This window comes from Rutidosis leptorrhynchoides, chromosome 6, assembly GCF_046630445.1.
Source record: "Rutidosis leptorrhynchoides isolate AG116_Rl617_1_P2 chromosome 6, CSIRO_AGI_Rlap_v1, whole genome shotgun sequence".
NCBI classification, from domain to species: Eukaryota; Viridiplantae; Streptophyta; class Magnoliopsida; order Asterales; family Asteraceae; genus Rutidosis; species Rutidosis leptorrhynchoides.
The window spans coordinates 132,430,290-132,457,063 of NC_092338.1; the positions used below are offsets into that span (position 1 = coordinate 132,430,290).

At 34.1% G+C, this 26,774-nt stretch overlaps 2 protein-coding genes across 5 annotated transcripts; both read right to left on the reverse strand.

Moving 5' to 3' along the window:
* Positions 1–2,655: 2,655 nt before the first annotated feature.
* Positions 2,656–5,942, reverse strand: LOC139852777 (small ribosomal subunit protein mS80 (rPPR6)-like). 4 transcript variants are annotated; one of them, XM_071842107.1, is made up of 2 exons: positions 4,036–5,942; positions 2,656–2,868 (listed from the first exon to the last, which is right to left on the reverse strand). In XM_071842107.1, the coding sequence occupies exon 1, from the start codon at positions 5,816–5,818 to the stop codon at positions 4,082–4,084; it is 1,737 nt and encodes a 578-aa protein (XP_071698208.1). In that variant the 5' UTR covers positions 5,819–5,942; the 3' UTR covers positions 2,656–2,868; positions 4,036–4,081. The 4 variants fall into 4 exon arrangements, with proteins under 4 accessions (XP_071698208.1, XP_071698209.1, XP_071698206.1 ...); XM_071842108.1 differs by lacking the exon at positions 2,656–2,868 and adding an exon at positions 2,980–2,990; XM_071842105.1 differs by lacking the exon at positions 2,656–2,868 and adding an exon at positions 3,414–3,533.
* Positions 5,943–10,887: 4,945 nt separating this feature from the next.
* LOC139855461 (small ribosomal subunit protein mS80 (rPPR6)-like) lies at positions 10,888–12,844 on the reverse strand. Its single transcript, XM_071844688.1, has one exon. The coding sequence runs from the start codon at positions 12,722–12,724 to the stop codon at positions 11,093–11,095; it is 1,632 nt and encodes a 543-aa protein (XP_071700789.1). The 5' UTR covers positions 12,725–12,844; the 3' UTR covers positions 10,888–11,092.
* Positions 12,845–26,774: the final 13,930 nt, after the last annotated feature.

Below are 26,774 nucleotides of genomic sequence, written 5' to 3' on the forward strand. Positions count from 1 at the left end.
CGAATTCGTTTATATCATGTCCGAAGGATTTCCCGGAATGATAGGGGATATTCTTATATGCATCTTGTTAATGTCGGTTACCAGGTGTTCAATCCATATGAATGATATTTTTGTCTCTATGCATGGGACGTATATTTATGAGAAATGAAAATCTTGTGGTCTATTAAATGATGGAATTGATTATTTATGTTAAACTAATGAACTCACCAACTTTTTGGTTGACACTTTAAAGCATGTTTATTCTCAGGTATGAAAGAAGTCTTCCGCTGTGCATTTGCTCATTTTAGGAATATTACTTGGAGTCATTAATGGCATATTTCAAAAGACGTTGCATTCGAGTCGTTGAGTTCATCAAGATTATTATTAAGTCAATTATAGTTAGATATATTATCAAATAGTATGCATGACGTCAACTTCCAATGTAATGAAAGATGGTCTTTTCAAAAACGAATGCAATGTTTGTAAAATGTATCATATAGAGGTCAAGTATCTCGCAATGTAATCAACTGTTGTGAATCGTTTATAATCGATATGGACTTCGTCCGGATGGATTAGGACGGGTCATTAGACCATGGGTCTGCTGATAAGGAGTTACCGAAATGTTAATCTAAGCTTGTAGTAGTTAGGTAACTGATGATGTAAATTATGGTCAATGATTTCGGATGTATGTACTGCTTCTAATGAATACCTATAACCTGTAACGGTAAATTTTGAACCGTTTAATACTTTGCCAACCTTTATATTTATGAAATTTCTATCAATAATGTATAGCCGCGTAGTGCGTACCTTCAATCTTGTTCCAATCAAATGTAAGCCCTTTTTCATCATTCCATTCAATAACTTCTCCGTCGTTCCCCAATCAGCAGCCTTCAAACAAACAGATTAAATCAACTTATTGTACTCATCCGTATTAGGCTTAACCCCATTCTCTTCCATTTCATGCAACAACTTCACAGCCTTTTCAAATTTCTCGAGCTTGCAATACCAATTTATGATTTTTTATGATTGGATCGGGTTGAGAAAAACTAACAAGACAGGATGAAGTTCTGTCGTGTTATGTTATATCCAATAAAATGAAACAGAATTCACAAAAGAATTAAATACGGCATTATTTATATAGTTGATGTATTTAATAAGTGAAAAAAAATCCTAGTTTTTAACGAATATTTGATGTTTGTTTTTGAAGTTGTAACTAGTGATTTCATTGGTTAGATCAATACCTACAATGAACATTGTTATTTTGGTTCATCTATTTGTTTCTGTATATGATTTGAGTTCTATATAAGTGCAGTAACACTTATCAAACCAAAATCATCTCATCAAATCTACACAAGAAGTAACATCATCAATATGATGACTAAGATCAACGATAAAACACTCATCTTCATGTTTATAGCATTCGTTGTTGTAATGATGACAACAGCAGAAGGAAGAACTATTAATCTCGGTTAGTCTGAAAGCTATAGATAATCGATATTTAGTCTATTTGTTCATAATCTTTAATTTTATTTAATGTAATGATGTTTTTTTTCAGGTTTTTCAAAAACGAAGCCTACTTGTACTTCAGTTGTTGGAGTGAAAAGTGGAGATGACTTGTTTTGAAATCGCTCAACAATTCAAGCTAAGCACTGGATTCTTTGAATTCATCAACCCGAATCTAAATTGCAAGAAGCTGTTTGTGGGTGAATGGATATGTGTCAATGGAAATTAATTTATGCTTAAAAATGACTGCATAAATAAATCTAGCCAATAAATTGTTCTTTTTGCTAGAACTAAACTGCTAAAAGGATGTATCAGAATAAAGCTGATTGAAATGAAATGAAAAGAAATGAAACGTGGTTTTGTACTATAATGTTTTCTTCGATTATCAATAAAGAAATAGTGCAAGTTCATACGGTACTTTATGATGTTTTGACTTGTACCTCCTACAAGCCGGTAACCAACTTACCTAAGAATTAGCATAAATTAATTTCCCAACTTACCTAAGAACTAGTATAGATTCATGAACAAAGATGGTTTGTTCTGTATGTAATTTGTCGATCACCCTCTGAAATTTGTTTGTTTTCTTGACATATATTAGGCAATGTACTACTGGACGTAATATATACCTATACCATATATGAATATGCATAATACCATAATACCGTATATATATATTTCTTGACTAAGGTCATGCAAGCTAACTTGAGTAGTTTAGCTTGAGTATCATTATGTTTAGTCTAAAGCTTTTTTCTAGATCATAAAATGTTTACATGTACAGTTTAAGGAAACTTCATCATCTTAACACATTTGCTTAACAGACTGGTTTCCTGTTAATAATAGTACAAGTGGTTCAATCTATACGCAGTTAGATAGAAATGATGAATCCAGCTTCTCCACCAGCATTATTTATCCTTTGAACAAAAGCAAAAGTCAAATTCCATTACTTTTGGTCATTTAAAATTACTAACAATTTATCTAAATAGGTATCCAACAATCTGCATATGAATATCATGGACCTAATTAGATGCATAGTTGCTACATTTGGTATTCATTCATATAAAAACGTGTCACACTGAAGTTTAAAATCCAACTCTGAACAGTATCAAAAGACAAAGTGGGTCACTACTCACTAGGACCACCTGAAGATCATTTATATTCAAGTAATGGGCCAGTTATAATTTTTGACATGTGCACCAAAATGACAAAACACATTTGGTTGGCTGAAGTACACAAAACTAGGCAAATGTTGTGTTTGTTATGCACCTATGACAAGGATATATATTGTAGCACCAGATCTTGTGAAAACTGGAACCCCTAGTAACTCAGTTATAAACCCCTGGTGAACTCAGTTATGCTCAGCTGAAAACAAAGCTGGTCCTGGGTAAGCTAGCATTTCAACATTTTTTACTGTTAGAAAAGTTTAACGTGATCCATTAGATGATCAAGCACTCAGGTTCATATCAATAGATGATTAGATGGGCATCAACAATGAGTCCTGAATAAGTCAACTGAAATTATAAAAAATAAAAATAAAAAATAAAAAAAAAATATTTTTACAAAGCTTTGATCATTCATCAACAATGTTCCCGCGATGGTAGCTTAGTGGGTGGGGGACATGCAACATAAACCGGTGGTCATGGGTTCAATCCCTGGCCCCATGTCCTTAGGCATGAGTTACGCGATTTTCCTCTCAAATGTTGGCCGTGGGACCGGTTGATGTGGGGCCGCCAGAGGGTCGGTTTTACCCTATGATGATGCAATAAATTTGAGAGTTTCAGGCATGAGACATTTGGAACCCTAAAGAATATATCACATATAGGTCTTCAAGAATTGCAAATAAAGAGAAACTTGGCATATTTAGAATACTAGAGTATGTTGCTAATATATCCAGAAACAACTATTGATCCCTCACATGTGAATGCTGAAAAGTTGGGACACTCACAAATATATGGACTAATTATAGACTTGTGGTTTCATGACCTTAGCACACATACATCATATTCCAAAAACCACTTGAACTTTTGGATGTTGTTAACAACATAAATAACTCCCTGCAAGAAGTTAAACAAATAATGTTGGCCTTTTCGGCTAAAAAATTATATATCAGAATGAAATATGATTGACAAAATAGAATCTGATTCAACAATTTTGTGGACTTTAGCAATCCATCCACATAAATAGAACAATGACAAATAAGAACAAACCATCCTTGTAATAGAAAAGACTTTGATTCACAAATTATTGACCGTGGAAGTCAAGAGCAAACAACTAACCAAGTAACCGACAGAAATGGATAACCGACTGCCCATGTTATTTCTAAGCTAGTTTAATCCTAAAATCTGCATGAAAGAAATAAAAAGACTACATATTCTGCCGACATTCAGCAACGGTTCCATTTGTATAGTGTTCACTTGAATCTATCACACGTAAGAAATGAAATAGAGTAATCTAAATTGCGGAAAAAACTTTGTTGCAAAGCAGAAATCTTTTCTGCCAAAACTTATAATCCTTGAGAAACCAACAAAAAAAAAAAAAAAGGAAGATTCCACATACCTTCTTCAAGCTACAGATCAACTACTAAAAAGTTGCAGACAAAAGTTTACGCTTCAACGCTCACATTTTTGGTTTCTGACGCCTCTTTTTCCAACTCTTTAACCGCCCTTACAAGTGATTTTGTGATTCCATTCAAATGTAAGCCCTTTTTCATCATTTCATCCAATAACTTCTCCGCCATTCCCCAATCAGCAGCCTTCAAACAAACAGACTGAATCAACTTACTGTACTCATCTGCGTTAGGCTGAACACCAAACTCTTCCATTTCATGCAACAACTTCACAGCCTTTTCATATTGTTCAAGCTTGCAATACCCACTAATCATCGTATGATACGTAACCGGAGTCAGCTTACAGTGCTTCTTTTTAGCCTCGGCTAACATTTTTGCAGCCTGATCCATTTCACCACCTTTTGTGTACCCACTCATAATCACACTGTAAGCAAACACATCAGGCTTAAGACCCCTACCTTCCATTAACCTCATTATATTTATAGCTTCTGCCATATCTCCTGACTTAGAAAGTGCATTAATAATCGTATTGAAAACCGCATTTCCAGGAGGAGGGCCCGCTTTAATCATTTTAGACAACAACGATTTAGCACCATCAATATCATTAATCCTACACAACCCGTTAATAACACATGAAAATTGCTTGATTGCATACTTTCGTTTTTCTTCCCCAGAATAATCATCCAACATCTTCAGTGCTAAGTGAACAGAATCAGCATCATTCTTCTTACGATCGCAAAGAGAGCTAATCAAAGAGTTAACAGACCGTTGTGGTGGGTAACTTTCTTTCCCCTTTGCCCATAAATAAACCGAATGGGCTTCTTTAACCAACCCACCTTTGCATAAATAACATATAATATTCCCAGTTTTACCCGCTTCGGGTAATTTTCCTTCACTAATCATCTTCTCGATAACTAACCCAACCTGGTCAAAGATAGAACGCCTACAAAGAGCTTCAACAGTAAAATAATAAGAATCCGCATTCGTAACACACAATAGAACATCAAACTTGTTAAACACCTCATAACCAGCCATCCCTTCACCCAACCTCGAAAACAAGGATATCAATGAATTAAGCATCTCAGTAGTCACAACACCATTCTCTTTTTCACCAATCTCCTTAACCAAATCCCACAAACTATAAGCAACCTTCATTTTATACTCCTTACAAACCGCACTCACGAGCGCATCAAGCGACCTCGTAGCAACAGAAAACGCTTCTTGATTCTTACCTTCAGCAGCCCACTTAAAGAATACAATCAAATTCTCCCCTGAAACATTCTCACTTTCCAACACTCCCATCACAAACTCTTCGCTCAAATCCAAATTCATATCATCGAGACTCGATTCAATCGACCTCTTGACACCATCAACATCAAATTCATCATCTTTACTTTTAAGAAGTGATACCACTCTATCTAATTCATTCACATCAACTTCATGAACTTCATCATTGACAACCGATTCAACCGGAGTTTCGGATTCAGAAACATCCATTTCTAACACACTGCTAGCCTCATTAACACCATCCTTCCACATCTCATCAATACTAAATTCACCTTCTTCATTAGCTTCATTAGCTGAATCTAGAGAATTGGAACTAAAAAATCTAATAGAATTTGATTTCGAAAACAAAGCAACAGAATTGAGATCATTTGAATATCCGCAAGATCTAAAGGTTTGAATACTGTGTACCTTGGAATTGAATCCTCTAATTGCATTATTGTGAGCTGATCGAAATCTGTGTGATGCTATTAATCTTGATCGCCACATTTCTCCTTTTCAATTTCCACTTCTCTGTTTGATGGTTGAAATAGTGGCTAAAACCCTAATTTTTTAGGGGTGTTTTTAGGTTTTAGATAGGAGTGTTTGAATGAGGACGGATGGGTCGGGTTGTTGATTTATGCAAATACCCGTCATATCCAAAAGAAGAAATTAAATCCGGAGTAATACGGGGATGCCATCGGGCCGGGTTGGGCCGGGTTTATGTAATCCCGGACCCGGAACCGATAACGAAATCATGTCCTAAATCCGGCTCAATACCCGTCGGATCTCCATTTAGTAATTAACTATCGGATTTTGGGTTTTCCCAGCGGGTAAACGGGGATCCCAATTTACTTACTATGGGTTAACGAATTTTTCCGCTGAGTATCAAAATATCCATATTTACTGTACCTAATCTTGCTAATCTTACATCTAGACTTGCTTTTACCTAATTTTATTGTTTCAAAATCTTGAAACTATTTTTCACCAACAATTTTTATATATATCTTGGAAGGATATTCATCTATCTTGAACTAACTGTAGGTATCACACAATTTTTTGATAATATACTTGAAACCACAAAAATACAAAACACCGATTAACATTAAATGAACTTATATTCATCTATTTATTATTAGTAAAAACATGTACTGATTAACATATTATAATTATGCATGGCCTTGAACAATGGAATTTTTTTGAAAACCACATATCTAGGATAATGAAACGTTAAAGTGAAGGTTGGGATATTTAGTAGCCGCCCAAATTGTGCAGGTATTTCACGGTATCATATGACATATACTCCGTAATTAAGTATATAAATATAAAACATAATACTAATATTGAATTGAATTTTTTTTATTACTAAAAAAATCCCCATTGGGACTGATAAGCGGGTAATTGGGACGGGTACCCGGGTCGGGTAATCGGAACCCGAACCCGCCAAAAAAAATCAAAATCATTCTCATACCCGGCCCTAGACCCATAGACCCGGCCCAATAATGTCGGGTCTCGGTTTTTCCGATCGGGTACGGGTATTTTTGCCATCCCTAAATACCATGTTAATAACAATAAAAAAATAATAATAAAAAATAAAATTTCCATATTTACTAAAATACAAAAATAATTTAGTTGTTAATTTCAATGTGGAATATTCAAATGAACAATTTTCTTGAATTTCAAGGAACCAATGAGAGCGCGATAATCATTTATTCTCACATGTAGTCAAAACTACTCCACATGTGATTGACTTCCTTAACCCTTAGCCCTACACCCTAAATCTAGGGTTTATGATTTAGAAATTATGGTTTGGAAATTGGGGTTTAGAGTTTAGCAATTAAGGTTTAGAGATTGGGGTTTAGAAATTAAAGTTTAGGGTTTAGATCGAGTTTTTAACATGAACGGTTTAGAGTTTATGGTTGTGAGTTTAGGGACTAAACCCTAAACTAAAAATCAGGCTAAATTTGAAAGAAAAAAAAAATTGAAAGACAAAATGAAAAAAATAAAATTTTGATTTTTTTTCAATCATATGCAATTGTCACGCTCTGATTAGTCCTTGAATTTCAAACAAATTTAAGGATTCACATGATTACAACTCACTTTTGAAGATCAACTCATTAATAATATTCATTAAATATATTAATAGTACAAGGATAATAGAATATCATTACAAGATACCTACAATCAAGATAATAGAAAGACTACTCAAACCAGTCTTCTTCTTCTTCCTTTATCTTCACGTCTGGAAAGAGTTATAGCAAGTCTTCTATTCTCAACTGGGGAATGGGACCAGGGGTAGAATGATTGGTTCTCTTCTAGTGAATGTGGACACAGTCTCAGTCTTCTTCTTCTTCTTCTTTTTCTAGAATGCTGCCTCTTTCATGGTTGGAGCACCACCATATATGGTGGCCTTCTTAAAGAGATCTTTCAATTGTGCAATTACATTGTCCTTCAGTTTGCCATCTTTATTTTTAAAAATTTATCATAGCTCAACCTAAACTGAGTAGCCATAGTCTCTCAGCTCAATTAGCTCTACTCTTTCGATCACATTATTCTTTCTTCTGATGTTGAAGGCAGTGTTAGTGCATCTTTGACAATTGGTGATTCTTGCTTGATTGAATCTCCTTTTCATTACATCAGCATATTTCTTTCTGTGCAGTTGCCCCATGAATCTCGTGAAGTAGCACTCATAGGAGGTTTAGAGATAACAGGTTGTGTTTTGGTCTTCTTGGCTACTGGTCTTTCAGATTCAAGCTTTTCTTCTTGTTGGGCAGCATTCTAATCCCTAGCAAGCTCAACATCAAATATCATCTGTTGTTCCATCCTAACTGATATCAGATATTCTTCAAATGTTACATTGAGATCTTTTTCTACAGTTGCTACCATCCTTCCTTCCTCAGTACTTTGTAGAATAACAAATTCTTCCATGCCAGTGTCCAGTCTATGAGCTTCAACATGTACGGCTATGACCTCATCATTACTTAGCCTTAGTTCATGAACTTCAAGATACTTATGAATTGGCATGTTGAGATTATTGGCATTGATGTACAGTGGATGGTCAAGAGGATGGTGAATGAGTCTGATAATTCGTGCTCTATCCTTCCTGGCCAGTTCTTCAAGTTCTAACCAATCTTCAACAGACATGTGTAACTTTGCTGCTTTTTATTCTTCAAATGACAACTCTGGAGGAGAAGGTGGAATAACCGACTCATCTTTCTTTACAATATGTTTATCATTTGATTTAGGAGAAGATGGAGGTTCCATAGGGATTTCAGCTGTACTATATAGACCTGCTCCTTAAGTGTCGAGGGAGTCAAACATTTGTTGCATCCTAGCTTCAAACTCTGGATTCATCGTTGGTAATCCTTCTAAGTCTGAAGTTGGTCCATGACGCACTTGGAACCTCAGGTTGATTCACCGACAGTTGGTGATAATGCCAGAATTTCAGCATTTCACCTTGTCGAAAATTACCTCTCACGTGCACTCCTGTCATTTTTTTGTAATCACATTTTTTTGTACTTACCTAAATTTTTAGGTTGATGATTAGTTGAGTTTTAATCAGTTTGAAGTTTGTGATGTTAGATTTGAGTAGTTAAGAACTCCATTTGATTGTTTTAGGGTTATGTTTTTGATTGATTTCGTATATGATTAACGAGCTTTTATTGTTTTAATCATATCTCTTTTATACATACATCAATTTAGTTGTTTCAAAAACTCAAACACTCATAGCTAAAAGTGCTATAAATTCTATTTTTATTGGGGAGGCCACAATCCCTCTCTAACCTAAGAAAGTTTCGTCTATGGTCTCCAAAAACCTATTTTTTAACATATAAAATTAAAGTACTATAACCATCATGTTTTGTATACAATATGTTGAGCCTAAAATTGCGAATCTCTAATAACAAACTTCCATTTCTACATTAGAATTTGGAACTAACATTATCACATATACTACTTGTATATTATAAAGTTGAAACCAGATTACTGTAGCGATTGCCCTTTGATGTTATTCAGCCAATCACAATTTTACTAGTATATTATAAAGTTGAAATCGGATTACTGTTACGATTGACTTCTAATGTCATTTGTAAATTTATTTATATACATCAACCAATCACAATTTGAGATAATGCATCAATTTACCAAAATATTCCTCCCCAACCCCCCCCCCCCCCCCCCCCCCCCCCCACCCCAACCCCACCCCACACACACTTTTTACATTTGAGGCAATGAATGTGCAGTGCTAAATTTACGTGTCTTTGTTTTTTCTCTCTAATTTAACTGCCAACATTATTTTTTCTTCTAACGTATCCATTTCTTCTCATCCATTCTTTCGCGTCTCTAAAAAAAATCTTGCAAATTAATCTTTAGATTTTACACTACCACTCAGTGGCGGAGCCACATGCAAATAAGGGAGTGCAAGTGACACCACTGAATTTGAGTTTGTTATGTATACTTTTTAAGCCTTTAAATGAGTGACACTATTCAATTTTAACCATGACACCACCGTATTTCATATCACTCATTCATCATAATATTATAATGGTTTATTGGCCCACTACAAAGGTTCATATCACTAATTATTTTGAGATCGAGTAGAAAAATAATGTGAGTGTGAAGTACTTATAATTTATATAACAATAAGTGATATTAGTATACAAGTTAACATGGTTCTTTTATGTTGGTACCAAACCATAGTTCAAAATTAGTGACTCGGTAAATTTTCAATGTTATTTTGTAACACCACTGATCTAAAATCCTGGCTTCGCCTCTGCTACTACTACCAACTTTTTTTTAACAACAAATTTTATTAATACAAAGACTAACAAGAAGCTAGTCGATCAATAAAAAACAGTTAACAAAAACACCACCACTACCTATTAACACGAAATCCAGTTTCGAATAAAAGTTGGGTGGCCTTGTCAAAATATGTGCCCATATGCGCCTCCTAGAACCACCACCGGAGTCTTGTTCTTCCCGACAACTTTACATGTTTTCTGGTCTAATTGGCAATTGAGCCATAACCGCTTATGCTCCTGTACCCAGAAATTATTTTCGCATAGGAAAAGCCAACTTTTTGTATGCCGGTTTCACTGAGTATTCACCGACAGTCAGTGACGGTGCCAGAATTTCAGTATTTCACCGTTTTGAAGATTACCTCTCACGTACTCTCCTGACATGTTTTTTTTTTTTTTTTTTTTTGTAATCACATTTTTTTTTTTTGTACTTGGCTAAATTATTAGGTTGATGATTAGTTGAGTTTTAATCAGTTTGAAGTTTGTGATGTTAGATTTGAGTAGTTAAGAACTCTATTTGATTGTTTTAGGGTTATGTTTTTGCTTGATTTTGTACATTTAAGGTTTTTACTTCATAGGGTTGCTCTGTTTTGTATATTCACCAATTGTGGTTTAGTGATAGTGTATGTGTTTGTAGAATTGCTATATATGAACATATCACTGTTCGTGGGTTTGTTCTGCTTTTTGTGTTCACCCGATCAAAACCGCTATATAGACCGATTGAAGAACATAATATGCTATATATTTATCCACGATTACGATTGAAAATCTATGTGTTCCTAAAAAGATGAATATGATTCAGAGTGTTCAAATTGTGTGATAACGAGCAGGTTGATTTCTTGCGCGTTGCTGCGAGAAATTATTTCACTTTATACCTTAAATACAATTTCAATATTTCAGAACCACAAAACGCAAATTAACAACGATAATATCAGCATGACGTCAACAACGTTACTATTCATCAGTTGTTCATAAATAGTATATATGCTTACAACTCTTTAACCGCCCTCGCAACTGATTTTGTAATTCCTTCAAAAAGTAAACCTTTTTTCGTCATTTCACCCAATACCTTCTCCGCCATTTCTTGAACCAACTTCTCAGCCTCTTCAAATTGCTTGAGATTGCAATACCCACGAATCATCGTATAATACATCTCCGGGGTCAGCTTACAGTTCATTTTCGCCTGGTTTAAAATTATATCCGCCCCGTCCATATCACCACGTTTTGTGTACCCACTCATAATTACACTGTAAGTAAACACACCAGGCCTTTTACCTTTACGTCCCATTAACCACATCATCTCTTTAGCTTCTGCCATATCTTCTGATTTACAAAGTGCATTAATAATTGTATTGTAGATCGCATGTCCAGGAGGAGGGCCCGCATTAATCATTTTCAACAACAACGATTTTGCACTATCGATATCATTAATCCTACACAACGCGTCAATAACACATGAAAACTGCTTGATTGCATACTTCCGTTTTTCTTTACAAGAAAAATCATCCAACATCTTCAACGCTAAGTGAACATAATCAGCATCATTATTGTTCTGATCACAAAGAGAGGTAATCAAAAAGTTAACTGACCGTTGTGGTATGTAACTTTCTTTCCCCTTTGCTGATAGATAAACAGAATGGGCTTCTTTAACCAACCCACCTTTGCATAAATAACATATAATATTCCCAATTTTACCCGCTTCGGGTAATTTTCCATCACTAGTCATCTTCTCGGTAACTAACCCAACCCGGTCAAAAATAGAACTCCTACAAAGAGCTTCAACAGTAAAGTAATATGAATCCGCATTCGTAACACATGATAAATCATTAAGCTTCTCAAACACCTCATAACCAACCATCCCTTCATTCAGCCTCGAAAACAAAGATATTATCGAATTTAGCATCTCAGTAGTCACAACACCATTCTCCTTTTCACCAATCTCCTTGACCAAATCCCACAAAATATAAGATACATTCGTTTTAAGCTCTTTACAAACCGCTCTCACGAGCGCATCAAGCGACCTCATAGTAACAGAAAACGCTTTTTGATTCTTATCTTCAAGAGCCCACTTAAAGAAGACAATCAAATTCTCCCCTGAAACATTCTCACTTTCCAACACTCTCATCACAAACTCTTCGCTCAAATCCAAATTCATATCATCTAGACTCGATTCTATCGACCTCTTGACACCATCAACATCAATTTCAGCATCTTTACCCTTAAGAAGTGATACCACTCTATCTAATTTATTCATATCAACTTCATGAGCTTCATCATTGACAACCGATTCAACCGGAGTTTCGGAATCACAAACCTCCATTTCTAACACATTATCCTCATTAACACCATCTTTCCACTTCTCATCAATACTAAATTCACCTTCATTAACTTCCTTAATTGAATCTAGAGAAATGGAACTGAAGAATCTAATAGCATTTGATTTCGAAAACAAACCAACAGAATTGAGATCATTTGAATATCTGTAAGATTTTAAGGTTTGAAAACTGTGTACCTTGGAATGCAATATAGGTAACTCTGAATTAAAATTTAAAAATCCTCTAATTAAATTATTGTGAGCTGATCGAAATCTGTGTGCTGCTATTACTCTCGATCGCCACATTTCTCCTTTTCAATTTTCACTTCTCTGTTTGATGGTGGAAACAGTTGTTAAAACCCTAATTCGTTGGGGGTGTTTTTAGGTTTTAGATGTGGGTGTTTGAATATGGACGAATGGGTTGGGTTGTTGATTTGATCCACATACCCGTCACATTAAATTGTTGGACCCCGATTTTATTCGTCCGAGTTCTTCACCATTGAGTGCACAAGAGTTATTTGCGAAAAAGAAAGACGGAACGCTTTGAATGTGTATTGATTGTCGGGAATTGAACAAAAGAAAAGTGATCCACTTCAAGGAATTTCATTCTATTCGAAACTAAATCTTCGTTCTGGGTATCATTAGGTTCGTGTTATTGAATCCGATATTCCGAAAACAGCGTTTCATACTAGGTACGGTCATTATGAGTTTCTAGTAATGCCTTTTAGGTTAACGAATGCGCCAGCAATTTTCATGAATTTGATGAATCGAGTGTGCCGACAGGTTATCGATAAATTCGTGATAGTATTCATTGGCGAGATATTAGTTTATTCGAAAACTAAATATGATCATGCAGCGCATTTAGGCAAGTGTTAGAACTTTTGAAACGTGAGAAACTCTATGCAAAATTTTCCAAGTGTGAGTTCTGGTTATGTGAGGTTTAATTTTTGGATCATATTATCTGTGCAGAAGGTATTAAAGCGGATCCATCTAAAATTGAAGCCGTGATAAATTGGAATTCGCAAAAGAATCCGTCAGAGATTAAGAGTTTTTTGGGATTGGCCGGGTACTGCTGAAGATTTATCAATGACTTCTCGAAAATCGCAGGTCTTTTAACAAAATTAACCAGGAAAGATGTGTCTTATCGATGGGGGTAATGAACAGGAAAATGTGTCCAAAGTGTTGAAACGGTTGTTATGTCAAGCATCGGTGATAGCCTTACCTGAAGGATCAGCCGACTTTTTGACGACCCGAAAATTTTCGACCAAATTTAAACTTAATCTTTATATAATTCTGACTTGATAAGCAATGAATTTTAATAGATCTTGAACCTCCGAAAAGAGTTTTACACAAGCTTTTGGTCACCCTTTTATTCCGACGATTCACGAATGTCATAACTTGATTTAATTGTTTAATTGTTTAAATATTGTGTATATATATGGATTTATATATATTTAACTTGAAAATATGATAATTAAATATTTCATTAAGTATATTAACAAAGTATTATATATATATTTTCATACTACTAATTTAAAGAGTTTTCAAACAATATATATATATTACTATTTAAACGACGTAATTAATTTATGTTAAAATGTATTTACATATAATGTATTACGAGTGTAAATACATCCTTACAAGTATTGAATACACTTTATAATATACCAATACATATAAAGGATAGCTATACTCGTATTTCCGTTCAATTTCCTCAAGAATTCTACTCGCATTCATACGGTATTTTTACTCGTATTATACACAGCTTCTAGAAGTATTTACTATTGGTATATACCAATAGAAATATGAAATTATTTGTGTAATATGTCATCCGTGACCTAATCAATTTAATATGTCATGCATGACTTAATACAATTTAACTTATCTTAGATATTTTCACTAAAAGCCAAAATTATAAGCTTATAAATAAGGACCATTTTAACTCATTTTTACTCCACATTTTCTTAAACTAAAAACACACACTTGAATGCTCTCATATCATACTTTAATCTCATCAACTTTCCTCTTCATAATCAAGGTAAAATACTTCTCAAAATCCTTGTTCAATTCCTTGTATAGTTGCTATCTTATTATACTTATAAAACTTGTAAAAACAAGAACTTGTTTTGGTGAACACCAAGCTTGTTTGAAAAACTAATCTAATCTTTCTAACTTAACTCTAATAACACTTATTTATATGTATTATGATGCTATATTAAGTTAATATAAGAACTTATAACTTGTACATATGAAGAACACCTTGTAACTTAACATATATCCTATAATCTACATTCGGTAAAAAGCGGGCTGTTTTGGGTTGGGAATTAAAAACCTATCTTAGACTTTGAGTTCGAGGCTAAGACTTTGGAAATATATTAATATATGTAAATAAGACTTCCAATATTTTTTTCATGATTTTAGACAAAGTGGAAGTATTTTATCAAAAATCATATATTGGGTGGATGCCGGGATTTTTCCAAATCTGTCCACCGACACAAAAAGATGGTAAAGCTCTAAAAATTACTACTTGGGATGAACTTTTCGAATTGTTTTTGTAAAATTTACTTCTTAATGAATCCATAGCAATTTGATTCACTTTAAACGGAGTTGTAATGAATATTTGGCGAGCAAAACAAAATCTGCTAAAATTAACGTTGTATGGACGAAATTTATATTATAAAAACTATATTAACCATATCCTTGTTAACTTTTCCTATATCCTATATATATTTGGACATGTTATCAGTAGTATAACAAAATATTATAATCTTGGTTAATTCTGTGATTGTATATATGTATAATAATATTCTTGGTACGTCCTCACACAATAAGTATACAGTACGTTTTGATAAATCCTAAGACAATACGTACACAATACGTCTTAGTTAATTCTAAGACAATACGTATACAATACGTCTCTGGGTTGATGCAAAGACAATACGTATACAATACGTCGTGGGGTAATTTTAAGATTATATATATATATATATATATATATATATATATATATATATATATATATATATATATATATATACCGATTATTGGACTGTTGGACTTTTCGGACTATTTTGGACTACTAACAAAGGACTACTAATAATGGACTACTAACATAAAATGTTAAAAATTATTATATAAGTAATCTATGAACTTGCTTTATTTTATTCATATGTCGTATTATTATCTGAATCGTTATTATTGTTATAGGTTCGTGAATCTAAGGACGACGGTCATATTTTTAATAAGTTGAAAATTTATTATTAATATACTTTTACTACTGTGAGTATATAGTCCCATTTTTAAACTCTACAAATATTTTGGGATGAGAATACATGCATTTTATGTTTTACGCCATAGACACAAGTACTTAAAATATATTCTACGTTGAGTTGTACCACTTTGCATATCTTCCCTAATAGCTTGGTAACTAATATTTACATGTTGTAAGAATATGTATACGCGAATCCTATTGATAGATCTATCGGGTTTGACAACTCTAACCGGGCTAGTCGCTCTAGTATCGTAAACGGTTGCATAGTACTTCATTTTTACTACACTTGGTACAGTGTAGGGAGATTTCATAATAAAGGGAATATGCCACATTAATGGTTAAGTATGATTACCGAAGCACTCAACAACTTATAGAATACTTTTATACACTTGCGAGTGTACATATATTTATAACTATGAAATCTTGTGGTCTATATTTATATCGATGATAAACCTATATATCTCACCAACCTTTGTGTTGACTGTTTACGCATGTTTATTCTCAGGTCCTTAAGAAAGTCTTCCGCTATTGCATTATCTGAGCAAGCTGTGCATGGAGTCTCATACTTTTATTTAAACAAAGTGTTGCATTCAATAAAACCTTTGTCATGTATTATATTCGACTGTTACGTCACGTGTGTAGTATTTGGAAACCGATGTATTTTGGGGATTATTTCTTAAATAATTGCCACTTGTTTAAAACATGCATTATGTATAATAATGATGTGCTTTTTATGAAACGAATGCAATATTTTCTAAAACGTATCATATAGAGGTCAAATACCTCGCTATGGGACCAATGAGAACGTACTGCATTTATAGTAATATAGACGGGTCGTTTCAGTTGGCATCATAGCGGTGGTCTTAGCGAACCAGGTCTTGCATTAGTGTGTCTAACTGATAGTTTTAGGATGCATTAGTGAGTCTGGACTTCGACCTTATCTGCATATTAAAAGTTTTGCTTATCATTCTTGTCGGAAATTACCTGTTTATTATCTTAAGTCTAGATGCGTCTTACTGCAATTATTGCATAGATAGTGTATAGACAAATATTCATATCTTATCATATCTATCACAGTAGACTTTGCCTGACATCTTCCGTAAATCCCTTTGTAACTTATGGAATTTTGGTATTAAATATACATATGTAAATTATGTATTAAGAATATCAATCTAAGTCCTAAATCTTTTTCATATCAACAATCATTCCTCTGAACGTGTAAGGCGGATCCTTCACAATGCTTGAGTTCATCGGATTCTAAAAGCTATTCCGATATGGAATTTCATTTAAGCTCCGAGAGCAGTCTAACCGTAATGAACCAACCAATTAGTCATCACCTTTTCTGGATGAATTGGAGGTGGGTTCATGGACGAATCAATCAATTTAGACAATAAGAAGGCGATCTGTTTCATGAATCTAATTCGCCTCTCGGTGGAGAACATGAGGCACTTACCAGCGAACCCGTTCGTAACACCATTTTCTCTCTCCTTTCCAGGATATGCCGCAACGAGTATAATATTACTAATATTATTGAGGCTATCCGACCTTTACTCCGTATCTTGCATGGTGAATTATTTAGTAAAAAAAAAGTTTTTACTGTCACGGAAAGCAAAACTTCATTAGCAAGTGCATCCTACATCATTTCATTCCCTTTATAAAGCTCTTGACCTCTCTTTTTATTCAAGAAACTTTAAACCTCTTCTCTCACAATACAAAATAAAACAAATTCTCATCATCTCACATCAAAACCACCACTAGCACCAGCACCAGCACCAGTAGTACCAACAACATCACAAGCCTCAACATCGCAAGCCGCATTACGAGCATCAACATCATACGCACCGCAGGCACCGAGAGATACCAACAATAATGAGTAATGAAGTATTAATTCATTATTTCATTTACGTTGGAGAAATATTCCGCGGCGATTATGTAATCTCTAAAGTTTTAGGGATTATTCATTTCTAGTTCCAACCATAAACCAAATGAGATTAATATAATATTAAATCATTAAATTCATATTACATCTGAAGAAAATATACATACATATATTTTCATAAAGACTGTAATAAAAATTCTTTTGTACAAAATATTACTTGTGAAATTTTATTTTAACGGGTAGGTAATACCCGAGAAATACTTAAGTTCACATTAATATGTTACACTGTACATTTTCAATGATGTTTCGACAATTGTTAATTATACTCTCTCCTTTCATAGTAATATACATCATTTCACAAAATTCAAGACAACCATTTTTCATACCAATTCAATTACATATTCAGATTTTGACAGATCAAAATTCAAGTCAATATTTAAGAAGTGCCATCAATCTTAAATTCCTACATCCTTCAAAATCATACTTTAAATTCAAACTATACTAGAACATCACTTTCATTTACAGAACTCATTAAGATATTCGTATCATTCAAGATTCACGACGAATTCATTATACGGATATTGACGATGACAACCTGCGTCTAAACCCTTCAAAATTCTTGAAAACATCTCAACTAAGGAACAATCAAGAGAATGAACCAATCACACGATACATACGGAGAATATATGCATATAAATATGCATTCGGAGGACACTTGAACCTAAGCAAAGGTTCAAAACGTATCCATGTCAGATCCTTTAGCATTATTATTACCCAAAATAACTTTACAATCCCTTTTCAAAATAGCGAATTTTATCACAACTTCAAAAAGACAACTTCGACTTTTCATCCGAAGTAGCCTTATTATAACCTTGATATATACGTTGTCTTTTCGCCATTGTTACTGGGGAACCTTTTATATTCCACCACATTAGTAGTAAGCTTACCAGCAACTTTATTGCTCTTTGACTTAAATCTCTCTGAAAGATCACTTTAAAACCTTGTCATGTACCCATCTACATCTTGTAACAATAATTGTCATACCAAACCCCAGGAAGCATCAATAATTATTCTTGAATCTCACATCATTTCTGCATATACATATAATGTTATTTCCTGGAATTATAATTCTGAAATCCGGAATAGCACTTCAGCCTACGAATCAGTACTATGAAGTTTTAAAAAAGCTGAATGAAGCAGCAGAAACTGTAGACAACCGTAATAGTCAAAAGTTGATGATAAAGAATATTGTGTTAGCAAAGCACAAAAAAGAGAAGGTGTGGAACTGGAAAACGGATTGAGCAAACCCCGAAGGAGGCTGTGGATAAATCACAAGGACGAAATCTACTTTCAAAGAATCCAAATGATTCGGTGTCTGCTAAAATCCTTAGCAAATACCTTGCTCCTTACTCTAAAACCCTTGCGGACAATATTCTTCATCGTCCTCTTCTCTTAAATATTCTAAGATATCATCGTATCTTCCATTATAAATGTCCTTCATATTTCTGAAGATATTTTCATAACCATTCTTATCTGAAATCATTTATTCCTTCGCGTTATCTGTATCACATCATAAAGAAAACTGCTTTAGTTTCTAAATATCTGAAACCTCTGAGTGTAAAGTATGAATGTTTTTGAAGTAATATTGGGAACTGAAGCATGAGTTAGTATAATATAATGACACTTGATCAACGTGAATATATTACAGTAAGTCATGCTGAGTTTTTAAATGGAACGTAATGATTCACAGACCATAACGTCATCATGTGCCATGTTACATGACTCTTACATTCAATCTAATCTCTAAACATATCAAGAACATATTCTATTGATAGTTCTATCTTTTCCTTCGGATTCTGGTAAATTCACAAGTCAAATTGTGCTATTAAAATTTTCTCTCTTAGAGCATTAGCTATATTCATTCCGAATTTCATATCTATGAATTCTAGACCATTATTCGCTTGACTTGAAGTCAGGAAAAGAAGACGGAAGCATGAAACTCCAAAATATAAGGAAAAATATAAGCACGAAAACAACGCAGAAATTACAAACCATGTATATCGATGCGTATAGAAATATAAAGACACGAGAAAACTAAGAACACTATAAACCCAAGAGCATAGTAGAAATTAACGAATTCCTCCGGTGGAAGATGAAAAAGAAGAATGACAGATGTGATAGTCAAGAATATATCAAGAATTAAAACTGGATGGAGCATATTGACGAATGTTTTGGAAGTATGAAGAAAGGAAGAAAGTATAAAAGATGGGAGATGTGGAAATAAGGAAATGTAGGAGGTTGATTTATAGTAAAATATCCGACAGAGAAATCGAGACAGATTATTGCATTAAATCGAAGAGGATCATAATTTCCTTCATCACCGAAGAATCAAATCTTATATAGATTACAAAGATTTTCTTTAATCCGGAGATCAACCGTGATGACGTCAAAAGATAAGACGAATCCCTATTTTCTCATTTCACTCTTTTACGATAGCTTCACTCATACGTTTCGAGTAATCGAATTATTTTATCCATATTTCTCAATCATAATAAAACCCTATGAATCAACTTATATTCATCATAATAACATTCTTATTGTTAGCCATGACGACCTCGATCAAATTTCGGAACGAAATTTCTTTAAGGGGTAGGTACTGTGACGACCCGAAAATTTCCGACCAAATTTAAACTTAATCTTTATATAATTCTGACTTGATAAGCAATGAATTTTAATAGATCTTGAACCTCCGAAAAGAGTTTTACACAAGCTTTTGGTCACCCTTTTATTTCGACGATTCACGAATGTCATAACTTGATTTAATTGTTTAATTGTTTAATTATTGTGTATATATATGGATTTATATATATTTAACTTGAAAATATGTTAATTAAATATTTCATTAAGTATATTAACAAAGTATTATATATATATTTTTTCATACTACTAATTTAAAGAGTTTTCAAACAATATATATATATTACTATTTAAATGACGTAATTAATTTATGTTAAAATGTATTAACATATAATGTATTACGAGTGTAAATACATCCTTACAAGTATTGAATACCCTTTATAATATACCAATACATATAAAGGATAGCTATACTCGTATTTCTGTTCAATTTCCTCAAGAATTTTACTCGCATTCATACGGTATTTTTACCCGTATTATACACAGCTTCTAGAAGTATTTACTATTGGTATATACCAATAGAAATATGCAATTATTTGTGTAATATGTCATCCATGACCTAATCAATTTAATATATCATGCATGACTTAATACAATTTAACTTATCTTAGATATTTTCACTAAAAGTCAAAATTATAAGCTTATAAATAAGGACCATTTTAACTCATTTTTACTCCACATTTTCTTAAACTAAAAACACACACTTGAATGCTCTCATATCATACTTTAATCTCAGCAACTTTCCTCTTCATAATCATCAAGGTAAAATACTTCTCAAAATCCTTGTTCAGTTCCTTGTATAGTTGCTATCTTATTATACATATAAAACTTGTAAAAACTAGAACTTATTTTGGTGAACACCAAGCTTGTTTGAAAAATTAATCTAATTTATCTAACTTAACTCTAATAACACTTATTTATATGTATTATGATGTTATATTAAGTTAATATAAGAACTTATAACTTGTACATATGAAGAACACCTTGAAACTTAACATATATCCTTTAATCTACATTCCGTAAAAAGCGGGCTGTTTTGGATTGGGAATTAAAAACCTATCTTAAACTTTGAGTTCGAGACTAAGAGTTTGGAAATATGTTAATATATGTAAATAAGACCTCCAGTATTTTTTTCATGATTTTAGACAAAGTGGAAGTATTTTATCAAAAATCATATATTGGGTGGATGCCGGGATTTTTCCAAATCTGTCCACCGACACAAAAAGAGGGTAAAGCTCTAAAAATTACTACTTGGGATGAACTTTTCGAATTGTTTTTGTAAAATTTACTTCTTAATGAATCCATAGAAATTTGATTCACTTTAAACGGAGTTGTAATGAATATTTGGCGAGCAAAACAAAATCTGCTAAAATTAACGTTGTATGGACGAAATTTATATTATAAAAACTATATTAACCATATCCTTGTTAACTTTTCCTATATCCTATATATATTTGGACATTTTATCAGTAGTATAACAAAATATTATAATCTTGGTTAATTCTGTGATTGTATATATGTATAATAATATTCTTGGTACGTCCTAACACAATAAGTATACAATACGTTTTGATAAATCCTAAAACAATACGTACACAATACGTCTTAGTTAATTCTAAGACAATACGTATACAATACGTCTCTGGGTTGATGCAAAGACAATACGTATACAATACGTCGTGGGGTAATTTTAAAATTATATATATATATATATATATATATATATATATATATATATATATATATATATATATATATATATATATATATATATATACCGATTATTGGACTGTTGGACTTTTCGGACTATTTTGGACTACTAACAAAGGACTACTAACAATGAACTACTAACATAAAATGTTAAAAATTATTATATAAGTATTCTATGAACTTGCTTTATTTTATTCATATGTCGTATTATTATCTGAATCGTTATTATTGTTATAGGTTCGTGAATCTAAGGACGACGGTCATATTTTTAATAAGTTGAAAATTTATTATTAATATACTTTTACTACTGTGAGTATATAGTCCCATTTTTAAACTCTACAAATATTTTGGGATGAAAATACATGCATTTTATGTTTTACGCCATAGACACAAGTACTTAAAATATATTCTACGTTGAGTTGTACCACTTTGCATATCTTCCCTAATAGCTTGGTAACTAATATTTACATGTTGTAAGAACATGTATACGCGAATCCTATTGATAGATATATCGGGTTTGACAACCCCAACCGGACTAGTCGCTCTAGTATCGTAAACGGTTGCATAGTACTTCGTTTTTACTACACTTGGTACAGTGTAGGGAGATTTCATAATAAGGGGAATATGCCACATTAATGGTTAAGTATGGTTACCGAAGCGCTCAACAACTTATAGAATACTTTTATACACTTGCGAGTGTACATATATTTATAACTATGAAATCTTGTGGTCTATATTTATATCGATGATAAACCTATATATCTCACCAACCTTTATGTTGACTGTTTACGCATGTTTATTCTCAGGTCTTTAAGAAAGTCTTCCGCAGTTGCATTATCTGAGCAAGCTGTGCATGGAGTCTCATACTTTTATTTAAATAAAGTGTTGCATTCAATAAAACCTTTGTCATGTATTACATTCGACTGTTACGTCACGTGTGTAGTATTTGGAAACCGATGTATTTTGGGGATTATTTCTTAAATAATCGTTCACTTGTTTAAAACATGCATTATGTATAATAATGATGTGCTTTTTATGAAACGAATGCAATATTTTCTAAAACGTATCATATAGAGGTCAAATACCTCGCTATGGGACCAATGAGAACGTACTGCGTTTATAGTAATATGGACGGGTCGTTTCAGACTTTATCGTGTATTGTGTTGCGTTGCTATCTGGTTTGGGTTGTGTACTAATGCAAAGAGAGTGTGTACTAATGCAAAGAGTGAGTGTGATTGTGTATGCTTCTCGCCAGTTGACACAAAATGAATGGAACTCCTGCTCATGACTTAGCAATAGCTGCAGTGGTTTTGCGGTAAAATTGTGGAGACATTATCTATATGATACGAATTGTGTTATCTGCACTAACCATAAGAGCTTACAGTATATCTTTTCACAGAAAAAGATGAATGTCCGTCAAAGAAGATGACAATAGTTGATTAAGGATTACGGATATGAAATTTGGTATCATCTTGGTAAAGCGAATGTTGTGGTCGATGCACTGAGCTGTAAAAGATTTTCTGACAATGTGAAATTCATTAGAATTGAGATTGTGTCGGATTTAATGGATCATCTAAAGATAACTCAATTAGAAGCCCTGAGGGACGAACATGTGAAATCCGAGCTAATGGTGAAATGAAAAGAGGATTTAATTGATGATTTTTGAGGACTAAATACTTATCTTGAACAAGTATGGGTTCATTTGCTTGGAGAATTGAGAGATTTAATCATAAACGAAGCACACAAGTCGAGATTATCTGTTCATCCAGGCAGTACGAAAATGTATCATGATCTAAAAGTGTAACATCCTCGATCGGGCATAGCTGTGATAAGGATAAAGAAGCCGCTCAATAGTAGATTATCTGAGCTGGTTGCTGGTATTTGGTGAGTGGGACTAACTGGAGAACATAGTATAGAGTAGCATGTTATATTATGATTGCCATGCTTGTTAGCTATACTTAATGATACAGTTAGTTAGTACGTTGTGATGACTGCATGTTGGTTAATGCTTGTCTGCTGGAGCCCAGTGCGTCCCTATTGTGTGGTGGCCTCGGTAGGAGAGATCAACCTGCGGGTTGGGTTCCTCATGTGGTGGCCTAGACAATTGTGGTGTATATATATGTGAATGACGCGTCTGTCGCGTGGAAGAACTTTCGGTAATCCCCAGTCCGATTAGCTGGTGGTTAATGGTTTGGCCGAGCGGCCAGAGTCTCTGTAGACGGCACTTGGGTGATGTTTGTGTGTTAGATTTTGTGACATGATTAGTATGATAGTTCCTGTATACTATTCCCTGTAGTTAGTCATACTCACTTAGCTTCGTGCTAATTCCCTTCCATCTCCTCCCTGCAGGTTGTAGCTTTGTAGATATTGCTTTTGGGAGAATATTACTTTTAGGAGAAGATAGGCATGCCAATGTTATGTTTGACAGTGTTTAACTCTGATGAAGTCTTTTATCATATGAATTGTATTCTTTTGTAAACCGAATGTAATTACGTCTCTTCCGTTTAAAACATGTATTTTGTTATGATCACGTGACACTGTTAAAGTGTATTTGGTAATTAATAAATAAATGCTTTTGCCACGTATTTAAAAAAAATAGCGGTGTCACAAGTTGGTATCAGAGCTTAGTTTGGCAGCATGTGCATTGTGATTTAAATGTCATGTTCCCAAACTTAGTAGAGTCATGTCAAACATAACATGCTGGGGATGGGTTAAGTGAGTATTAGGACAGGATGTGTGTTAGTTGTTAGTACTAACAGAATTTATACTAAGCTTTGGTGTGAGTGTTGTGGTAGTGCAGTAATGGCAGATAATGAAGCAAACGCTACTGGCCCCACTGCCCCCGGAACTGGAACCTTTCGAGCTCCCGATGAAGATGGACATGTGTCATCGGAAGAGGAAACCTCACAGGAAGTTATAAACCTTCAAAGTTGATTACTAGAAGCTCAGGAGAAAATTAAAGAATTAGAACAAGAATGGGCGCAATGGCACCCTAATACCACTGCGTTGAACACAAATTTTCCTTCAAACCTTTATACTCAAGCCGGTGGTAGTTCCCAATCACAATTTCCACAGAATACCTATCAAAATCTCTAAATGCCATTCCTGTTTAACCAGGCATTTCCAAATCAAATGATATACCCTTTTCAAATTCCCGAGACGAGAAAGAAGTGTACCTATAAACAGTTTCTAGACTGCAAACCTCCTGACTACAGCGGTCACACAAACCCTACAGTGACCCTCAATTGGTTAAGAGAAGTAGAGCGAGCGTTAGAAGCATGTTTCTGTGAGCCTGAATCTATGGTACTGTTTGCAAGTAGACTTCTCAAGGGTGAAGCAATGGAATGGTGGGATTCTATTACTGCATATTTACCCAAGGAACAGATCAGCCAGATTACCTGGGAACAATTTGCTGCTAAGGTTCGTGAGCAGTATTGTTCTGAGTATGAGATGGAAAGATTGAAAACTGAGTTTCTGAGTATGAAGATGACAGAAAGTATGACGATTGATGAAGTTTTCAGAGATTTCACATCGAAGTTAAGGTTTGTTCAACAATGGGTACCGACTGAAAAGGATAAAATTCAGCATTTCATGCGGGTGATTAATCTGAAGTACAGAACCATTGTGAGATTTGCAACAACCTTGGCACAGGCTCATGAGATGGCTAAAGTTGCAGAAAGTGATATAATGGCAGCGAAAAGAGAAATTTCAAAAGGTAGATCTTTTGGGGGAAAATCAGAAAGTCAAACTGGTGGTTAGTCTACTCAACAGTCAAGTAAGCAATCGGGTTTTCGTGGTAAGAAGTCAGGTGGGTTTAAATAGAAAAGTAAGTATGGTATGAGTGGATCGGGTTCTAGTCAGTCTGGTTGGTGTAATGTTTGTAAGTTGACTCATGCCGGTCCATGTTCTCCAATGACCCGAAGATGTTTGATATGTGGAGTATTAGGTCATGAAATAACAACTTGTTCCTTTAAGTTTGATGTATGTTAGACTTGTCATCAGGTAGGTCGTAGATCAGCGAATTGTCCATCTGCGTCGAGAGCCGGTTCTGGGGCAGGGTCAGGGGCGAGGTCAGCAACTTTTGGGGGATCTTCTGCTTCTACCACCGGGCAGAAGAGAAAGAATCCTCCAACAGCAGAGGCAAGGGTGTTTAAGATGACAGTAGACACTGCAACTGCTACTGATGATGTCATTACCGGTATGTTCTTGGTTAATTCCTTGCCAGCTCGTGTGTTATTTGATTCAGGAGTAAATTGTTCTTTTATGTCTTTAGGCTTCTGTGATAAGTTGAAGTTTCCTGTTAGGATGTTAGATGCGCCTTTGGGAATAGAAGTAGCTGATGGTAAGATGGTTCCGTGCACAACATCTGTTTCTGGAATTACCATCGAAATCGACGGCCATTCTTTCCCTTTAACCTGTTTGTTGATGCCTATACCTAGCTTTGATGTAGTCATAGGCATGAATTGGTTAAGAGCTAATACGGGTAATATTAAGTGTGATAAGAAGATGATTTCTTTCCGTTTGGCCGATGAATCCCGAGTGATAGCTAAGGGAGAGCGCAGTGGATTTAACTTCCCTATGTTTTCCCTAATGAAAGCTCAGAAGGCGATATCGAAAGGGTGTGATTCATTCTTAGCTTACGTGATCGATGTTAAGAAAGAAAAGAAGCAGGTGACCGATATTCTCGTTGTGTCATAATTTCCCGAATTATTTCCAGATGATTTACCAGGGTTACCTCCAGTACGTGAAGTAGAGTATAAAATTGATTTGGTTCCAGGTGCTACGCCAGTTGCAAAAGC